Genomic DNA, 20,455 nt, shown 5'->3' on the forward strand with positions numbered 1-20,455 from the left:
GGGCCAAAATAATTTAAATTTATTTTAGGTGAATATTGTGCTGCTCAGTCATCTCATTGAGAGATTTGCGGCAGTCGATGGCCGTTTTCGAGTTGAGGAACACAGAGTCCAATGATTTTATTGCAGGTTGACTGTCTGAGTATATATTAATGCCAATATTGCTTGGAGCATTACTTCTCAGCCAATTCACCACTTCTCTTATTGCTAATATTTCAGCCTGAAAAACACTACAGTGATCAGGTAATCTTTTCGCTATTCGAAGCTCCAGATCTTTAGAATATACTCCGAAACCCACTTGGCCATCCAATTTGGAGCCATCAGTGTAGAAATCGATATATCTACACTGATGGCTCCAAATTGGATGGCCAAGTGGGTTTCGGAGTATATGGTATAGTCGGATTATGGAAGCACCGAAGTGCAATGGTTGGCATGCCCGCCTTGCATGCAAAGGGTTATGGGTTCGGTGATAGTGACATTTCTAAGCATTTCACACATTCTCCAAATGGTTTAGCATTAAAAGGTGGTACATACTATGTTTGGTTTTTCAATTGAAAATCACTTTATTTTCGCGGTTACTGTTATCAATATAATTAAAAATAAAACACATTCCTCCTATATTTCGACGAAATCTGAAAACAAGTAAGGAAAGTCTAAAGTCGGGCGGGGCCGACTTTATTATACCCTGCAGCACTTTGTAGATCCACATTTTCGATACTATATAAAATCCGCCAAATGTGTTAAGTCCAAATATATAAAGCTTTATGATTATGTAAAACAAATCAGGACAAAACTCTGGCTTCTGGGCCATATAAGTGCATATCAGGCGAAAGTATTCCTATTAACTTACATATGAGAGTTACTTTTTATGTATCTTATTTATTTATACATTTCTAAGTTTAGTGTAAATGTTTACTTAATCTAATTATTGAACATTTTTTTTACACCCTTACGTATTATTGTATATGAATATTGTATGAAAACCTAGAGAGTAGTCCATTGTAATTGCTTTGTTTTGGCCAAATAGGCTTAGAATTACATGCTCTGAATGAATAAATAAAAATAAATAAAATAAATAAAGATGTATATGAGAGCTATATCTAAAACTGAACCGATTTCTTCCAAAATCAATTGGGTTATATTGACCCAAAATACATACTTGTGCCAAATTTGAAGTTGATTAGACTTAAATTGCGACTTGGACTTTGATAACAAAAATCTGTTCACAGACAACGGACATGGCTAGATCGACTCAGTAATCCACTCTGAGCATTATTGCCAAAGACACCATATGTCTATCTCTTCTGCTTCTGGGTGTTGCAAACATATGCACTAGCTTATAATGCAAACATATGTACTAACTTTGGCGCAGGGTATAAAAAGAATGTATGCATCAATTATGTAAATTTGTCAACTTCAAAATGAATTATTTAACGTATAAAACTGAATTTATACTTATCACGAATATATATTATACAATATTAAATCAAATGTAAAATATGTTAATGTTATGTATTCATATAATATGCAGTTTCAACTATAAAATGCTTGATAGCCTGCAGCTGATATTTGCTAACTCCGCTCGTAACATTGCGATTTAACTCGAAAGGATCTCGCAAAACAATGGGTTTCGTCAAGTCAATATCGCAATTTGGATGCTCTTCAATATATGACGTATATCTAGAATAAATAATTAAATAAGAAAATTAAGCTTGAAATTACATATTTGTATTACCTCGGTTCCACACAATTTTGTTTATCTCTTCGTATACCTACACCATAGTAAGGACAAATTATATTTTTCGCATATTCAAATGATGAGTAAAAATTGAAAAATCCTACAATTAAAGGTAATGCTTTTTTTACATCAAATAAATTGATTTTCAAGTCATCGAGTATCAAAGGTTGGAAAGATGTTAGCCAAGCTATTAAATAATTTCAAAAGTTATATGAACATTAAAAAATATTTATTGCTATGCATTTCCTTACGGCCAACTTTCAAATCATTCTCTCTATTGACCTTCTGGAAAAATTTCTCAAGTGGAGGTAGTAGAAATTGCCTTTGTAAATAGAATATGATCATCAAGTTAATGCTATAAGTATTTATCATACGTTCAACTATCCCCACACGATTTTTCCACTTCTTCATATATATACTCATTACTCGTGCTAATATAAAATGAAAAAATAGTTCAATAAAATAAATATGAAGGTTTATAATTATGTAGAATACATTCTTACCCACAGGTTGTATCGTGAATATATGTTCCATGAATTTGGTATTGATGTATCCTAAACTATTTGAAAAATTAATATCACAGGATATGCCGGTTTTAATATGGGTGGCAATTAAAATGGGAACGCGAGCTGTTTTCACGGCAACAATGGTTCTCCAGGAATCCTTTTGGTTTATAAGGGCTTCTTGCACTTTATTCAATTTTAATTGGGTGTTTTCGGAAGCACGATGTTCATATACTTGGAAATTTTCACCGATATCTACGTAAATATCTAGATCCGAATCATTAGAACCAATGCCACAAATACGTGAACCAAATTTATAAATTTTTACTTTTTGGTCAGGGAATAGAGGTTCTATTATTTTTAATAGATCATTTTCAATCAGGGTATAGTCGGGCAAGTATTTCAATTGATTGTCTATTTGAAGTCTTTCGTTTATTAAGCGCAGTACAACATCAGTAGTTCCCATATACACATATTTAAATCTGAAACGATCTGGACAACATTTTTTTAGACTTCTACAATATCTATAGACTTAAAATTTATGTCGATTAATGCCCTGGGCGGAACACAATGTTAGTAAAAAACTATGGAAAACATGTAAATCTGAACCAATTTTGAGGCAACTTCACAAAAGTGTGTTTATTATTTATCGGTCGATAGATATGCATTAGAAATATAGGGAAATTGGAGACATTTGTACAAGTTTTCGACTTTGCAGTGTCGATTTTACAAGGAAAATGTGGGTATTTTGTCCATTTTTATCCAAATTGGAAAAACATGTATATGGAAGCTACCCAGCAAAAACTCTCATTACCCGGTAATCTTGTAGGTAAGCCTATTTAAAAATTAATAACCACTTATTAATTGGCATCGCTTCGGATTACATTAACATACGCATGTCCTAGGAGGGAAGTACTTCTTCCCAGGCATACTTTCGGCCATAAAATAAGTAGTGCATTTAAAGCATATAATCACCTAATATGTAATGACTTATTCGTAGATACACCAAAACTTGCAAAATAGCCACTTATTGTCTCAGGCAACCAAATCTCGAAAATATTGATTTCTATCGCCGATTACAATGGATCAAAATATGGCGAGTGGTGCTGTAATAGGAGAACTACTTGAATAGAAACGAATATTGTATAAATAAACAAAAATTCTAATAAATAATCTAAATAAGATTACACTCAAATTAATTTCACACTTAAAATAGAAATAAATGTAGGTTGTTTAAGGTAGTTGGATTCGTGAATTACGATACAATATATCCAATAGCCAATTCACATAAGGTTCGAAATCTACTAAAAGTGGATTTTAAGTCTCTTTTTTATAAGGCAAATGACATTTGAAATTTAGTTTAAACGCATTTTGGAAGTGTAATGTGAATGAGGTATAAGAAAGCATTTATTTAAAGCATAATATGATAATGTCATTAAACACAATTATTATGAAATATTTGTGATAAAAAATTCCTAACGGAAAAATCTTCAGACTTACCGTTACATTACATATTCTTTTTGATTTTTTATGTAAGTGCTCGATTATGTGAATAATTATATTATATATAATAATTATATTATATATAATAATATTAAATACAACTGCCTAAAAATTTGAGAATAACAATTCGAAAATTACCGAGAAGTATTTATTTTTGTCATTACAAGTTAGTCATTATAACTCGCCGCAATGTAATGCAACGTGTAATGACAGCTTTACTCCTGGTAATGTCAATTGTAATGAGATGTGGTTACCTAGTTTTTGCTGGGTAGATATACCCAGCAAAAACTAGGTAACCACATCTCATTACAATTGACATTACCAGGAGTAAAGCTGTCATTACACGTTGCATTACATTGCGGCGAGTTATAATGACTAACTTGTAATGACAAAAATAAATACTTCTCGGTAATTTTCGAATTGTTATTCTCAAATTTTTAGGCAGTTGTATTTAATATTATTATATATAATATAATTATTATATATAATATAATTATTCACATAATCGAGCACTTACATAAAAAATCAAAAAGAATATGTAATGTAACGGTAAGTCTGAAGATTTTTCCGTTAGGAATTTTTTATCACAAATATTTCATAATAATTGTGTTTAATGACATTATCATATTATGCTTTAAATAAATGCTTTCTTATACCTCATTCACATTACACTTCCAAAATGCGTTTAAACTAAATTTCAAATGTCATTTGCCTTATAAAAAAGAGACTTAAAATCCACTTTTAGTAGATTTCGAACCTTATGTGAATTGGCTATTGGATATATTGTATCGTAATTCACGAATCCAACTACCTTAAACAACCTACATTTATTTCTATTTTAAGTGTGAAATTAATTTGAGTGTAATCTTATTTAGATTATTTATTAGAATTTTTGTTTATTTATACAATATTCGTTTCTATTCAAGTAGTTCTCCTATTACAGCACCACTCGCCATATTTTGATCCATTGTAATCGGCGATAGAAATCAATATTTTCGAGATTTGGTTGCCTGAGACAATAAGTGGCTATTTTGCAAGTTTTGGTGTATCTACGAATAAGTCATTACATATTAGGTGATTATATGCTTTAAATGCACTACTTATTTTATGGCCGAAAGTATGCCTGGGAAGAAGTACTTCCCTCCTAGGACATGCGTATGTTAATGTAATCCGAAGCGATGCCAATTAATAAGTGGTTATTAATTTTTAAATAGGCTTACCTACAAGATTACCGGGTAATGAGAGTTTTTGCTGGGTAAATTTGAACCGATTTCAATCCAATTTGACATACTTGACTATAGTACTAATCTTTCTCTTTGTACAAAATTTCAAGCAATTTAAGGTAAAACTCTGGCTTCTGGGCCATATAAGTCCATATCGGACGAAAGATATATATATATTATATATCTAAATCTGAACCGATTTCTTCCAAAAACAATAAGGTTCTATTCTAACCCAAAACAGAAACTTGTGCTAAATTTGAAGTTGATTGGACTAAAACTGCGACCTAGACTTTGATCACAAAAATGTGTTCACAGACAGACGGACATGACTATAGCGACTCAGGGACACGTCGACACGTCCTGACCAATATTGCCAAAGAGGCCATATGTCTATCTCGTCCCCTTCTGGGTGTTGCAACCATATGCACAAACTTATAATACACTGTTCCACAGTGTTACGCAGGGTTTCTTACCTTCATTCAGCTTTACTACTAAGTCCGAAATATTTTTCTGCTTAAATATTTCCCTGATTCCTTCTTCATCTGGAACATTGTTAATAATTTTGGAGACAGGTTCATGATTCGTCTTAGTGTTTATCACCGTTTGGTTTTGCCAACGATCTACGCATTTGGGATTCACAGTTTCCTTACATTCGGTTGTTAAATGAATTGACACACTTGTGGGATCTATGCCCAAACTTTTTTTACAAGCTGTGCATTGATATAAGCGTCTTATATTCTTTAAGGCATTACCAGTAACGAATCTAGTTCGTTCAGTCGCAACTACTTCTGTGTCACATCTACCTAGAAATTTTTCTATAGTTTGTATTACATTTTCCAATGAATCAATCAAATTGGGATCCAAAACATTGTAAGTAGTTCCTAAGTCTTCAAGGGTTTTAGCAAATGAATCCGCTTCGTATGTAATGGGATGCAGCTACATGAAAAACGTATAAACTAACATGAAATGAATTTCACTATATATATTTACTAAAGTAATCTTACGTAAATTTGTTCTTTCATGATATCAGGCGTTGATGATTTCTTCGCTATTGAGGAGTTATCCAATGGCCTATCTGGTATAACTGCATTCGGCGACATATGAAATGATTGAGGTATCTCCCACACACTTTCTCCCGTTACGATATTATAATAAGGTCTGCCAATGGAAGGTCTGCAATCTAACCATTTGGCTGATGATCCCAATTGTGGGGGATGTGTGAATCTGGTTTCATTTAAAGGAACATTTATTGGAAACTGAACATTCAGCCCTGAACCATGAAAACCCAACGGAGCCACCAATGGCGAACCAACATATCGTGTTGGATATACATTTGGATAGGTAAACGTTTGTGTTGGTGGAACTTGAATGTCGCGTTGATGTGTTTCTGCAAACAGAGGAGGCAGTCTATTTGTATTTATCTTATTTATGTTGGGATTTACGTGCTGATCACGAAATTGTTCGAAATTGAAAGTATTTCCTCTATTATCATTCGACATGGTTTAGTTTAAACACTACATTAAAAACACTGTATTTTCGGTCTACTTTTATACTTCGTTTTCACTAGGCACGAAATCTCGATATTTAGAACTAAAATCTCTTTACAAATCTTAAGCATAGATCAGTAAGTGGGGGTGTGTATCGTTGCTTTCACAACGCATTTGACTTATTTAGGAATGTACCATCAAATTGTCAGTGTATTTCGGGGAACTCCTGAGCTATGCAAGTAACAACAGGAATCAATAGCTCTGTTCGCTTACCATACAATTTTTCATAATTTTTACCAGATATCATTCGTTTACTCCAAAAAGGCATTAAAAGGGAACAAGAGGGGGAGATTAACAGCCTGTTTCTGTTATCGAATGAGCACTATCGATCGACTATAATGCATAGAAACAGCTGTTTTTTGGTTATAAATTCAGCTGTTTGTCTCCATTTCAGTCGATCGATAGAGCTCGTTCGACATACAGAAACAGGCTGTAAATTCAAGATTTGAGTAATAGAGCTGTTAATGGAGATATTTTTATCCAGTAAAAACATAGACGTTATAATACATAGATGATCCACTATTCTCTTAAAAAAAATGTCAGTTCCAAAAATTAATTTTCTGACATTTCGTTTTGATTTTTTCTTAAAGAGTCAGTCCCAAACATTAATTTTTGCGCATTTGTTTTTGTGTTGTTCGTAAAGAGCAATGCTGCTCAAAATTAAATTTCGCATTTTCGCGATTTTGGTCAAAATTTTTTGTTCAAATATGAACTTTTAATATATTAATTTATTTATAAATCCTCTGTTACATCATAAACGTTCTAATTTTGTGTAAAATTAGCAAACTACAAAAAGGAAAACGAATGAGATTGTAAGCGTGCAAAGAAAAATTACAGTGTAAACTTTTGATTCCCATCTCTGAAACACCAACACCGGCCTCAATATAAAAATAAAAGTGAGTTGACTTTATGCGTCTACCTCAAAGTAAGTTCTAGAAGGTTGGCAATCCTAAACAGCCATAAGACATGAAAATTGGAATCAAAACAAAAGAGTTACAAACCCAGGAAATCGAAAAAAAGGAAATAATAAAAGAACAGATTAAGCAAGTAACTGGAGCAAGATGGATCCTTGCACCAATAGAATGTCTTTCCAACGCACTATTCTAGATGAAATTGCTTTAGAAGGTTTGGAAGGGGTGACGATACCTTGTAAGTACGATACCAATCTCTCGTTCTCGTGTAGGCAATAGAAATGATTCCACTGAATGAATTTGTATTATATTGCAGCACTATGGGTGTATATAGGAAAGGCGTTACAGCTGCCCTTACCGCTACCAGAAAAAATGATAACACAAATCTGGTCTTTCCTTTTGCGAATGCATAAACATTTGCAATTTTTTGAACTGCCAGTAGAAAGAGAGACTGTTACAATTTTTGATAGGTATCAGGTGGTGGACACCGATTTGGGAGTACCAATTACACCGGTAATTTTATACCTCTTATATATAAAATTTATACAATAGCTGAATTTCTACGGGTCACAAATCTAAAGGTATCTTAATTTTCCAGGATATTTGCCCTGCAGTGCGCTATAAATGCGTACCAATATGTGATGGTGATATAATTGGTTCCTGTGAATACTATAAAGAAAGAAAACTAATACCATTCGCTGATGTAAAGGATCTAAATTTAGCAGCAGTGGAAGAAAAGTAATCAATTTTAAATGCCATATCTGTCGATAAAACCGACATTGTTTACCAATTTCAGATGGGGAAATAAATTCATTATTGTCGCTTCACAAGAACTGCGTTACTGTGCCATAACGCCAGAAAATGCACCAAGACCAAGGGAGCTAACACCCATCCAATATGCTATATGGGAAGCAATTGGTCGTTCGAGATATAATGGTGAAACTACATCAGGCACATGGTCCCTAACACATTTTTGTAAAGATTCAACTATAGTCTTTTATATAAAGTAAGAGTATTTCTTTGAATTTCACTAAAAAAATCTTTTGTTGAATCTGAACCTTTTATTTAGAAACAAACTTTTACGTCATGGTGTTGTGGTCGGTCAACTGTTTAATGAAAAACGAGCGGAGCGCTTAACTGTGACCACTTTACTGACCTTGCCTCGTTTCTATAATACAAACCGTAGTCGTCTTCTTACTATGGTGGAGAAATTATTTGTATTACTAAAAGATAAACCGGATTACACAATACCTTTGATGGACGTCCGTTCGGTGTTTCCATCTTTTGAGCGGCAGAAATCTTTGAAAAAAGCTATGTTGACACATTTGTTTCGATTAATTTTTGAGACAAGGGTAATTTGCAATGTACTATTTTGTATAAAACACCAAAGAAATGAGAAGGACCTAATGTGGAGCCGAGGTGGTCAATAATTTCTTATAGAATTATACTCAGTGCCAAATTCTATGAAGATTATACAGAAAACAATGTGTTGGCTTTAATCACGAAATTGGGTTTTAGTCGAAATTGTTTCAATCATGAATGTGATAACATCAATCACCGAAATTAATAAAAAAAATAATTGATTCAATGGAATAGTGTGATCGATCACATTTGATTAACAAATTTACTTGATTTTTTTATGTTTTAATTCAAAAAATTGATGATTGTTTTTTATTTAATTGGCGCCGGTAATTGATTTTATCATATCCTTAATTGTAGCAATTTTTACCAGAGAATAATTGCATCAAATTATTTCGTGATTAAAGCAAAAAAATATTTTTTGCACTTGTCTTTACTATGAAATTGTGATTAATATTCACTTTCTTCATTCTATATTAAAAGTCTGTGCCATATAAGGAAGTCTATCCCAATTCAAGATCGAAGGATTCTCCCAACTCAAGAACAGTTGCTATGGTTCGTCTCCGGCATCCCGACAAATCGATAGATGATCTGTTTGAAAATATTGCAAATGAACAAGAAAAGGCTGAAGACAATGCAGGTAAATTTACTTAAACAAAATTCATTGAAACAAAAAAGCAGTAAATAATTTCCCTTAAGATGAAGATTTTCATAGTGAGCGCCATTCTTATGTGGATATGCCTTTAAGAGAAGAATTTTATCAATGTGTTGCACGATATGGTAGCCGTGGCTGCAGTCAAACCGAAATCTATCGTCACGTGAATTTGCATCATTTAACTCTAAGACAAATGATAAAGCAAATGGTTGCCGATGGTCTTCTAAAATCCTACTGTCAGGATGTGGGACGACAACGAGTAAATATGTAAGTACTTTCAAAATAAATAATGGATGCATAGCAATATCTTGTATATTATATATCATGCGTTAATAGGTATGTGGCTGTAGAACAATTGGATTCGTTAAATAAAAAAGTCAAAGACTCTTTGGATGTTTTACAAACTTTACGCTGTGATGATGAACCAAATATACCAACTGAAGGTGCACAATATGCCGACTTACCACAAATATTAGCTCGCATCAAACCCTATGAATATCCTACCAGTTATGCGACGACACGTCGTGACAATCGAAGTCATCGTTTGGTATCACGCAAAGCATTTGCCGTTAAACAAGTTAATGAAAAATGCATTATTCCTGTTCTAATGTTGCGAAAGCTATTACAAGTCCACGAGAAAGAACAAGGTTTGAAAGATGAAATTTGCCAGAAGTCCATACGTCGCATGCTTTTTTATATGAGTGAATCGGGTATTGTCAATGTGTATGAGATCATTTTGCAATTTGAGGAAAATATCCGTATTTATCGTTATGTGACACATCCGAAGATTGATATCAATCACCGTGTTCTACAGAATGAAATTCTTAAATTGAAAAATAATTTCTTTTTGATATTAGAAGAGAGGCGTATGCGCATTATATCGGCTTTACGTTTCCAAAGTAAAAAACAAAAAGCAACTACGAGAAAATTAAAAGCGGCTGAAATCAAATTAGCCAAAAACGCTACAATGGCAGTGAAAACCCATAAGCCTCCGAAATTCTTAATATCCCGCTATTTACATGAGTTTTTATTTTATATTGTTGTGGAACTCAATGAATTTCATCAAGCAATTGATATAACCAAAGAACTTTTGGAACATTGGCAAATCGATGAACCATCAATACGAGTATCCGAACATTTGGAACAAATGCAAACGGAGAGTTTAAATATTAAAGCCTATACCAAGGAAATTAGTTGGCGAACCTTTATACCACCATTACCGAGATATTCAGATAAGCCAGCCGGTTGGCTGTATTTTATCGATGCTGTCGATCGTATGCCCTTGTCAATATTTAATAAAATATTTCACCTAGATAAAGGAGCCGATGAATGTTTGACCTCATATTTGAGTCATCCCATAAAACAGCATTATCTCATGCGTCAATTGCCATCAGAATTACAATGTAAAATTGCCAGAGTGCAATTGCAAAGAGTATACATTTCAGTATTGAAATTACTCAATCACATGGGTTTGATACAAGTAAATATGTATGTAGGTGGTGAGTGTTATCGTTAAAAGCTAAAATGGTTACTTAAACAAAGTGTCTTAAAAACTGATTAAAAGTGATTCTCTAGAGGCTAAAAAAGTAAATTGAATATGCAAAATAAAATTTTAAGTAACCATCAAATAATTCTTATTACCTTACCTATTTTCCATTTCCTTACGGATGTGAGCACTTTTTCCTTCCTCTTTCCTTACCATGCCATAGTGCTATCAAGAGGAAATTGTGGCCGATATCCCGATTTAACCTCTAGAGAACCTATGAAGTAGATTTTTCCAAAATTCCATATTGAAAGTTTATTTAAGAATCCACGAAAGTGAACCAAGGATGGTTTTAATATTACGTCCATTAGATCGATTTCCGATATGACATTCTAACAAATCCCAGCTTTTAACAATAACACTGTCATTTTTTATGATAGCCCCAAAAACCTTACAACAAATCCATGCTAACATCATTCTCATTTCATCTAGGTAGGTGAACGTCTTAGTGTTAAAGATCCACTGATAATGTGGGCATTTTTAAATCGTAAAGCTCGCGTATTGGATACTACCAATACAGAACCGGCATATTTTCGCATTAATGCCGATCGCGAATATACACCCATAACATTCGATTTGAGAAGTTTCGATGATATCCATCAATATTGGACAACATTGCAGCGTATTTGTGTATATACGAAACTAGGATTTCGTAGCAAAAACGTGGAGAAAAATGAACGTATTCGTGAGCTTAATTTCCTAAATCCTGTAGATTACGATGAAGCACCACATCACGATATTGGCTATCAGCCGGGCGATGGACTTGGAGCGGCCGGATTATCCACGCATCTTTTCGCACACACATTTCGCAATTGGTCATGGGCCATACATAGTAGCAAAAAACTTACCATTCGAAATATACGCACCAGTCGTAATACTGGTTCTACTATTGTAAGAAGTTCCAACAAAGTTCTACGAGTAGCAGGGCGTAAAGGACGACAACAATTATCAGCCATTAGAAGAGCAAAGGCACAAAAGTCCGCTGTGGCAGTTAAAATGCCCAAAAAGTCAACGCCACGAGATGCCATTGATAAAGATGCTTTGAAAAATATGCGTACCCTAAGAGCATCATGGTGTAAAGCTGAAGATGAAATCCTTATGATGGGAAAGGCGGCTGGTGTTTATGTATCCGCTCCCATACCCTCTTTGGGGCTGTTATCGATGGGGAAGGTGTGTCGAGATATTATACGCCATACTTTGGGAATATACAATAAGACTACGCAGGCGTGTGTTCGTCGCTTACAGTTTATAATGCGTCAAAAGCGTCACATACCCGATGTACCATCTTGGTTACACATGCTTCAGACAGACGAAGCCCTGCAAAAGAAATACGGTGATAATTTCCTACAAAAATTGAAGAAAGTTTATCCTTCACGAACTGAGTTTGTGGACGCGTTGTTAATTCACTACGCCTTGATTCTGCGGCATCTTTATAAGCTTGCTACCAATTCCCAGGATGTTAACACCAAATCACGTTTCATTTTACCAGATACCATAGCAGAATTTCACAAGCGTTTTGCGGAGCGTTTAACCGTGCACGCTGATGAAGATGTTATCATGTATAAAAATCCCGAAACCAATCAAGATCTTCAGATAATGCTCGTTATAAATGTTCTCCATTCGTCATTGTGTACCTATCGTGACAAAACTCTGTATCATCTACAAGCTTTCGAGATCTATAAAAATTTTTCCGAAGAAGTTTTGAAAGCAGCTTTCTGTAAGGCACGTTCCGATGCTTTAGCTGTGGCTATAAAGAGACAAAACATAAGTATGTTTTCGAATCAGCTTACTGGACCAGCCTATGTTCTGTCTTCGAAATATCGCTTGAAATTGTTATTTTTACGTATACCGTATGGAGCTTTTGATGCGACTTTCGAATATTATCAAAAATGCCTGACATGCTTCTTTGGTCCCACAGAAGATAGTCCCAGCACTAGCAGTGGTGGTGCTGTTGTTGCTAAAGAATGTTTGGAATTAAAATCACCCACATTGGGACAATTTTTTGTTATTGGCGAAGGCCTATCGCGATCTCTTTGGTCGATTAATATTAAAATGCCAATCAACATACTCACTGTGGATACAGAACAAAATCAAACAGTATGTCCTATAGACCGAATATTGGATCATTATCATAGTATATTCGATAATGCACCACAACAGGAATATTCTAAAAATATAGACAATGAATGTCTTCAGAAACAGGTATACTATTGAGAATTCATGAATCTCCTTTGTGATGTATGTGTCCATACTTGCATATTATTTCAGATACGTGTTAAATTCCATCCTGCCAATCTTAGCTACAAAATTAATTATTGTCCATATGATTGGATTTCCAAATTGCCTGAAAGATATTTACATTTTTTCTGTGCCTTGGACTATATTGACCAGGAGATCGAAATAAATTTCAGCAAACTGCAATATCAAGACGAAGATGGTTATATGATCATAGAATGTCCCTTTAAGTGCATACTAAAATCGCCAGATTATTTAAATGAAATTTCCCGCATCGTAAAAGAAAAGAAATCAGTATTGAATTTACTTACAGAAATGGCTCCACAAAAACTCTTAAACCTAGCCACCAGTGGATTATCCATGAAGGTATACACCTCCAACTTGTTAACCCTGGTTCGAATGCTCGAATCCTATTGGTATGAAAAAGAATCTCAAAATGAGAAAAAAGATTTGGGAAAATATGCCAGCAATCTTAAATCGTCGAAAACAATTGATTGGAATGAATTATGTAGTGATATTTTAAAATTTAATACCAGTTCAGAGGATGACTATGATAAAATGGATGAATATGAGCCCACCTTAAATAAAGAGGAACGAGCAGTTAAAGCTCAAGATGTATTTGTAGTAAATCTGCCTACAATACAAATAAAAGCCAGTCAAGAATTGAAAGAGGACAATGACACTTTGGTTCAACAAGCAGGGTTAAAATTACCTAGGAAATTGGTTTATACCGAACAGCAAAGAGAGCAGATATTAAATAAAGTCTTGAAGTAAGTGTAACGGTCGCAACGAGAAAACCAACACAAACTATTTACTTTTCCGTTCTCATTAAACAGTGATTGTTACTGGAGATATACGGACAATAATTTGATTGATCTGAAATGTAAGCTGGAAGAGCATGGTTTTACAGCTTTGGAACAAAAACATTTGGACGAAATTTGTAATTTTATAGAGAAACACAAATTTGGTGTCTCTTATATGGATTTGCTGGTAAGATTTTTTATATAGAAGGTATTGTTGATGAGGAAGAAAATCAAGATTTATTACCAATAAAAGAATCCACATCCTGGCCAAGCAAGCGCACTGATACGACGGCTAATTGGAAACGATTTCGCAAAAGATCGTTACAGCCAGTTCTTCACATCATTTGCAATTTCATCAATTCCGATAGTTCTTTTTTCTTCATTCAAAGTAGGCGCCTCCCTTAGACGGTGCCGAAATTTGCTCCAATTTATCTCTCTTAGATTTTTAAACGCATCCCCAGACGGTTTATCTCGTTCCCACCTTGAATTCCATATATTTGGTGCGATTAGCTTTTTCAGGAATAAGTTTCATTGGTAGGGCATTCGGTAAGGGTGACTCATATGAGGCAAGTGATCGCGTTTCAGACATTCCTGTACTAATAAGTCAGTATGGCTTCCTGAATCGTAAATAGTATGGCTTCCTGAATCGGAATAGTAAATATATTAGTTTTTGTTCGAATTATTGCTAATTTGTAGTAAAATGAACATATAATGAACATATTTTGAATATTTAGGACTAATGCAACTCCAATAAAAGTTAAACAAAAATTCGTCATAGCCGAGATCGGGAGCGAGCATCCTTACTTGGCAAAGAACCATATATAAAGTGCACATGCTAGATCGATATCCAAGTGATTGTGATCAACCAATAACTGTACCATTCTGTGACAACATAACGCTTCTGGACCATTTTGTAAGAATAGTGAATGATGAAGGCTTCCACTGGCAAAAAGTTTTTTAAAACGGCAGACAATTGTAAAGCGATGGAATTGACGTTGACATGCCACCAAAAATTATTTTCCATTTGAACGCCTCCTTCGTCAGCCGAATTCGTCCATTGAGCCTCCAAAGGTGTTTTCTAACAGTGCACACCATTTCAAACCCATGTACTTACACCAATAACAACCAACCAATATCGATCTTAGGAAGCCGTCTCTCATCGTCGCTAATAAGTGGTGGTCTTCCACCCAACACAACGCTGCACTGGTAGGAATCTATAGCCTTCTGAAATGTTGCCGTGTGCGCCGCCCTCAACGCCGTCCCTATTCCCTGATCACTGCCATCGCCGAACAATTGGTTTATTGACTGGACATCTTTTCTAAAATCAAACCGAATGGCCTTGCCTCTTTCGGATGGTACCCTCCTGAATGTGGCATGGTTTGGGTGGTTTGTTCTTCTGCACTTTATCAGGTGCTGTTGGGTGAGGAGTGTGCAGTGTTGCCTCACCGATAGCATTTTGGCCTCATGTTGCAGATGCTGTTCTGGTGTCTTAGAGTGACATCTAGTGGCAATTCAAATCGCAGCATTTTGCAAGATTTCACTGTTGGGTATCGCTAGTACTGGGGGTTGCATAATCGATAAGGGGGCGACCAATAGACTCATAGGTCTTTTATATCGTCTCTTTATCTTTGCCCCAAGTGCTACCAGCCAATGCCTTCAGGATTTTGTTTCTACTCCCAACGTTTTTTGCTACCATTTCCGCATATTTACCAAAGAGGAACAGATTATCAAAGGTCACACCAACAACCTTGATGTGGATATCGAGTTACAGGTTCACTTCCTTGGTCAACGATGTGGAAATGGTCGCCGTCGATTTAGGGACCATCTCTTAAGATTGTTAGGAAGGGAGGTTCCCATAATATCTCCTAAGAGGGTGGTATGGTTCACTGTATCGAGCGCCTTAGACAAGTCCAATGCTACTAGAATCAAACGTTTATGCGGCCTCTTACTATTCAATCCCTCTGCAGTGTTGGCTGTTAATTCACAAAACAGCGGAAACCATGTCGATGTTCTGCCAACATTGCATGAAGTAGGGCAGTAAAATAGCTTTCAGAATCTTCGTAACGGGGAAAGAAGAGTAATTGTTCGATACGAGTCTCCAAGATGTATCTGCTTTCCTGGTTTCAGAACTGGAACAACTTTACTTTTTTCCAGATGTGTGGTATTTCGAGAGTGTTGCGGCAAACATTGTTGGTATGGGTCAGGAATCTCTCCAATGTGCTTCAACATCCTCGTAGCCAAGCCATATGGGCCAACTGCTGTGAAGCTCTTGGCGGCCTTTATCGCCTGGAGAATATTCTCATGACTGATGATGGTAGGGGAGCTGTCCCGTCAGAGTGCACAGAAGATTCACTTTCTGCTTGCACGATCCACTGTCTGGGGATGTTCGACGAACTGTCTGCAGAAAGGATTGGCTACACGGGTGTCATCTTTCGGCGTTTGCCCCGCAAACAAAATGGAAATGTTACCCTTTCGCTTGGGGTTCGAAAGGTTCTGGATGGTAGACCTCAGCCGTTTGGATCCATGATCGTAGTCCTCTAAATGCTTCTGCCAATTCTCTCGCGTGTGCGTGGTCGCAAGTTGGTTGATCTCCTTAGCGAGATTCGTGATCCTGGGGTCAGTTGGATCTATTTCCGGATCTCGTCCCACTTATTTGCCAACCTTGATGCCTTTCATGGGGAGATCGGACGGATGTCGGGAATCCGACCCTCTGGTACACACCTTTGCACGCTCTCTTTAAGACATCCTCGAAGAATTTCTCCCCAGCTGACGCGCTGACGTTGGTAGTGGGGCAGTGACAAACTCCTACTCGATTAGCGAGGTAAAAAGCTTACCAAAGTTCATAAACGTTCTCTTCTCTGGAATAACGGTGTCTGTCCCCAAGTCAATATTTACTGTGATCGGGAGGTATTTCATGGCTATGTCTACAAGTCATGTTGTCTGCGCCACGAGGTCAGAGTTAACCATGGTGACGTCAGAAGAGCTTCGGCACGTGGCCGTTATTTGAGTCGGGCAATAAATTCTCCTCTGGCGTCACATCCAAGCTCTGAATATCAACTGTCATGATGAGCATTTAGGTCATTGGCTTGTATACTGTCTGACAAGCCGAATCGGGAGGAATATATACGTTTAGACATACATCTTCCTTACATATCTCTCCCCGCCACCGGGACAGTTATCTCCTGTATCTTTAAATGGGGGTCAGTGGCATGGGTATGTATCTCACAGAGTCATGGACAACGAATACTTTCTCTGTCTTATCTAAGGACAGAGGAGCAGGATAATCTAGTTTAGCCTCCTGGAGCGCGGCTATGAGAATAACCTTCTTGTCCATGAAATCTGTGATTTTAGTATTCTTACTTGTCAGCCCATTGCAGTTCCACTGTAGGATCTTGTGGCCACTCAACTGGTTCCTAGCAGTGGAAGAGATCGACTGTGTTGCTGAATGTGCTGGCAAGGAAGAGTCAGCTATTGTCGTTGTATTATGGCCAGTGTCAATGGTTGGTGATCGCTGAGATTGTTGAGTTCTCCGGGACCTGGTTACAACAAGGTCAGGGGTATATTGGTCCGAATTCCTGAGACCTGAGCATCTCAGGTGCGTCGAGGTCTTGCAGATGGAACACCGGATTGGTTTTGCTGCATTAGTGAATCTCTTTCTGTAAGCCCGACATGACTCTGGACTGACTTGGATTTGTGTATGATGGAATGGTGGTGTGTGTAGATGTGGGGTGATGGGTCATGACAGGTGATATGGGATTTGCAGGCACAACATGAGAAGGCCTCACTGTTGTGACTACAAGTGGGGACGACGTGCTTGAGTCCCGAGCAACGCTGTTGTAACAACAGGTGTTAAGTGGTTCACCGCAGGTGACAAGACGCAGCGCAGTATGATGCACCTTTATGAGATCTCTCCATTGGGTCTCGTTATACTGAGACCGCATAATCGGTAAGGGGTCGAAGGATGTCAGGGATCCGACCTGTTTGTATACATATTTTGTACACTCTCGTCAAGACATCCCTGGAGGTATTCTCTCCGACCGTCGGTGACATTGGCAAATGGCAATGATAAACTCGTACTTTGTTGCTCCAAGTTAGCTTTAGCGAAGTTCATAAACGTTCTCTTCTCGGAAATATCGGTGTCTTCCTCACGATTTGAGGTGGTCAGGTCAGAGCTAATTACTGCTAAGATCGGGGAGTATCGCCATAACTTTGTCTATTACGTAGAAATTACATAAGCTCACTTAAGACCCTTCAGTCCATTGTCAATGAGTGGTGTCGATACAATTTTTAGCTTAATAAATAGCCGAAAATTAACACAGTTTCTCATTGCAGTGAAACCATTTAGAGAATTTCTTAGTGTTTCACATGAGAAATGTTACCAGCATGAGGGGATAATCCACTTTTTGGTGTTCGTTCGGAACAGAAATTGAATGTTAGGCGGGCGTGATAACCACTATGGCTCCCTGCATCCAAGTCCCGAATTCCTTACGCCTGATCACCTCGAATGTGTCGCGCTCTTGCAGACTTAGGAATGAAAAGGTTTAGTTACATTGGAGAATTTCCTTCCGCAATCGCGCATCGACCAGGTGTACTATTTGACACGAACGGACTCAATCTGGTGGTTTGGTAATGTGGGATTTGTAGTCGCAAATTGAGAACGTATGGCTATTGTGACTGCAGTTGCTAGAGAGACGGCCGGGAGTGTAAATCAGGATTGTATTCTTCCTGTGTCCCGAGCAATCGAAGTGTACCCAGTTGTGATATTCCCTACACATCACCAATTAGCCTCCTCGACGTGACCGGACATACTAACTTCAATGGTCCTAGATTGCTCCCAATGTCGCCGACACATAGTAATAGAATTATGAGCATACAGGCCAGCGGACTCTGTCAAGGAAGGAAAAAGGATGGGATCGACATTAGGATTTGGATTGGGTAAGCATACGTACATGTAATCCCGAGGAATTTTTCTAATCCTTAGGGGACTTCTTGCCCGGTGTCTAGGGCCGACTGCAGTAGGGTCGATAATTTACTTTTGAAACAAAGTTAGAAATATACAATAAATTATTATCTAATCGACAACTACAAGACATCTTTTGCCTTGAAAAAGGTCGTTTAAATATAACTAATATCAAATTAATTTATAATTTTTTTAGAAAGAATTCCCTTACGAAGAATTCCTCTTGCGATCACTACAATTCCTGTCATCTGAATATTTAATCAAACGTGTTGGAGTTGCAAATTTTATGTATGTTCATAAAAATCATATGCGGTCATGGGTTGTTCATACATTCAATTTGAAAAGATTGGAAAGAGAAAATATGGGTTCCACACATAAAAGAACCTACGATCAAATGTTAAGTGCAGATCAAGCGGAAGATGAAGATAGTGGAGAGCTAGCTAAGCGATCGCGCCTGGAATGTGATGAGGGTCAAGTCAACGATGAGCAAAGCATAGCAACAGGCAAACGAATATCAAGGCCTGTTCATCGTTTTGAACCTGGAGAAATCGAAAATTTGGGCATACATCCTAAAGAAAGGTAAGTATTCGATGATTTCTTCAATGTATCATTGTCTTGAATATAAATTTTGTAGAGATGTAATTGTGATGAAACCTCTACCTTGGATACGACTAAATGGTTCCATTAATCGCCGAGTTTTAGATCGCTGGCTGGGTTCCATACTCAGTGAATGTATAGCTCGCAATGGTTGCAATGTCCAAGAAATTTGTATACGATTTTCCTATATGTTTCCGGCTGATGTAATGTTTCTCATAGAAGTTTTGGGCGAGATTGGATGCTTACAATTAGTCCGAATACAGCGACAAGAAGTCGACATATTTTCCAAATATGAGAGTATTAAAGAATGTAAGTATGAGGTGAATTAAAGTCAAAGAATTATGTAGTTTATATTTTTTCATATTTCTAGCAAATGTTTCATCAATTTATGATCCTGATAATACATTTGTTCATGTTAAAGGTGATGCTACTATGCGTTTATGTTTATTCATAGGAAAAAAGAAATATTCCCTTGAATTTATATAACTATAAAAAGAGTGAAATCGATTAATGAATTTAATAAAAAAGTGGAAACAATTTTCTTTTTATCCCCATTATCACGAAGCTCCATTAGGGGAAGGTTAGCTAAACTGTACAACGTAAATGTATGATATCAGGCCTATATTAATTATTTTGTCAAAATTTTATTTCTATAGAAAATTTTGTCAAAATTTTATTTCTATAGAAATTTTTGTCAAAATTTTATTTCTATAGAAAATTTTGTCAAAACTTTATTTCTACAGAAAAATGTGTCAAAAATTTTCTCTACAGAAAATTTTGTCAACATTTTATCACTATAGAACATTTGTGAAGCATCTCTTAGGTGGAGAGGAATATTTTGCAAAATCTACCAAAACATCAAAAATTCGACTAATCTACCA

General features: G+C 36.3%; 2 protein-coding genes across 3 annotated transcripts; one reads left to right on the forward strand and one right to left on the reverse strand.

The window, feature by feature from the left end:
* Window positions 1-856: 856 nt before the first annotated feature.
* On the reverse strand, window positions 857-6,682 carry LOC142222488 (terminal uridylyltransferase Tailor-like). 2 transcript variants are annotated; one of them, XM_075292651.1, is made up of 6 exons: window positions 5,969-6,682; window positions 5,438-5,900; window positions 2,239-2,730; window positions 1,987-2,166; window positions 1,733-1,835; window positions 857-1,677 (listed from the first exon to the last, which is right to left on the reverse strand). In XM_075292651.1, the coding sequence occupies exons 1-6, from the start codon at window positions 6,461-6,463 to the stop codon at window positions 1,506-1,508; spliced, it is 1,905 nt and encodes a 634-aa protein (XP_075148766.1). In that variant the 5' UTR covers window positions 6,464-6,682; the 3' UTR covers window positions 857-1,505. The 2 variants fall into 2 exon arrangements, with proteins under 2 accessions (XP_075148766.1, XP_075148765.1); XM_075292650.1 differs by having other exon boundaries at window positions 1,733-1,922; window positions 5,969-6,680.
* An 825-nt stretch (window positions 6,683-7,507) lies between these two features.
* LOC142222489 (general transcription factor 3C polypeptide 1) lies at window positions 7,508-20,111 on the forward strand. The gene is made up of 14 exons (XM_075292652.1): window positions 7,508-7,660; window positions 7,739-7,935; window positions 8,021-8,160; window positions 8,219-8,428; window positions 8,492-8,774; window positions 9,265-9,421; window positions 9,481-9,703; window positions 9,773-10,916; window positions 11,412-13,181; window positions 13,248-13,984; window positions 14,051-14,204; window positions 19,174-19,556; window positions 19,612-19,883; window positions 19,945-20,111. Exons 1-14 carry the CDS (start codon window positions 7,573-7,575, stop codon window positions 20,058-20,060), a joined length of 5,874 nt encoding a protein of 1,957 aa, XP_075148767.1. The 5' UTR covers window positions 7,508-7,572; the 3' UTR covers window positions 20,061-20,111.
* The last annotated feature ends 344 nt before the right edge of the window (window positions 20,112-20,455 follow it).

This window comes from Haematobia irritans, chromosome 1 (genome assembly GCF_050003625.1).
Source record: "Haematobia irritans isolate KBUSLIRL chromosome 1, ASM5000362v1, whole genome shotgun sequence".
NCBI lineage: Eukaryota > Metazoa > Arthropoda > Insecta > Diptera > Muscidae > Haematobia > Haematobia irritans.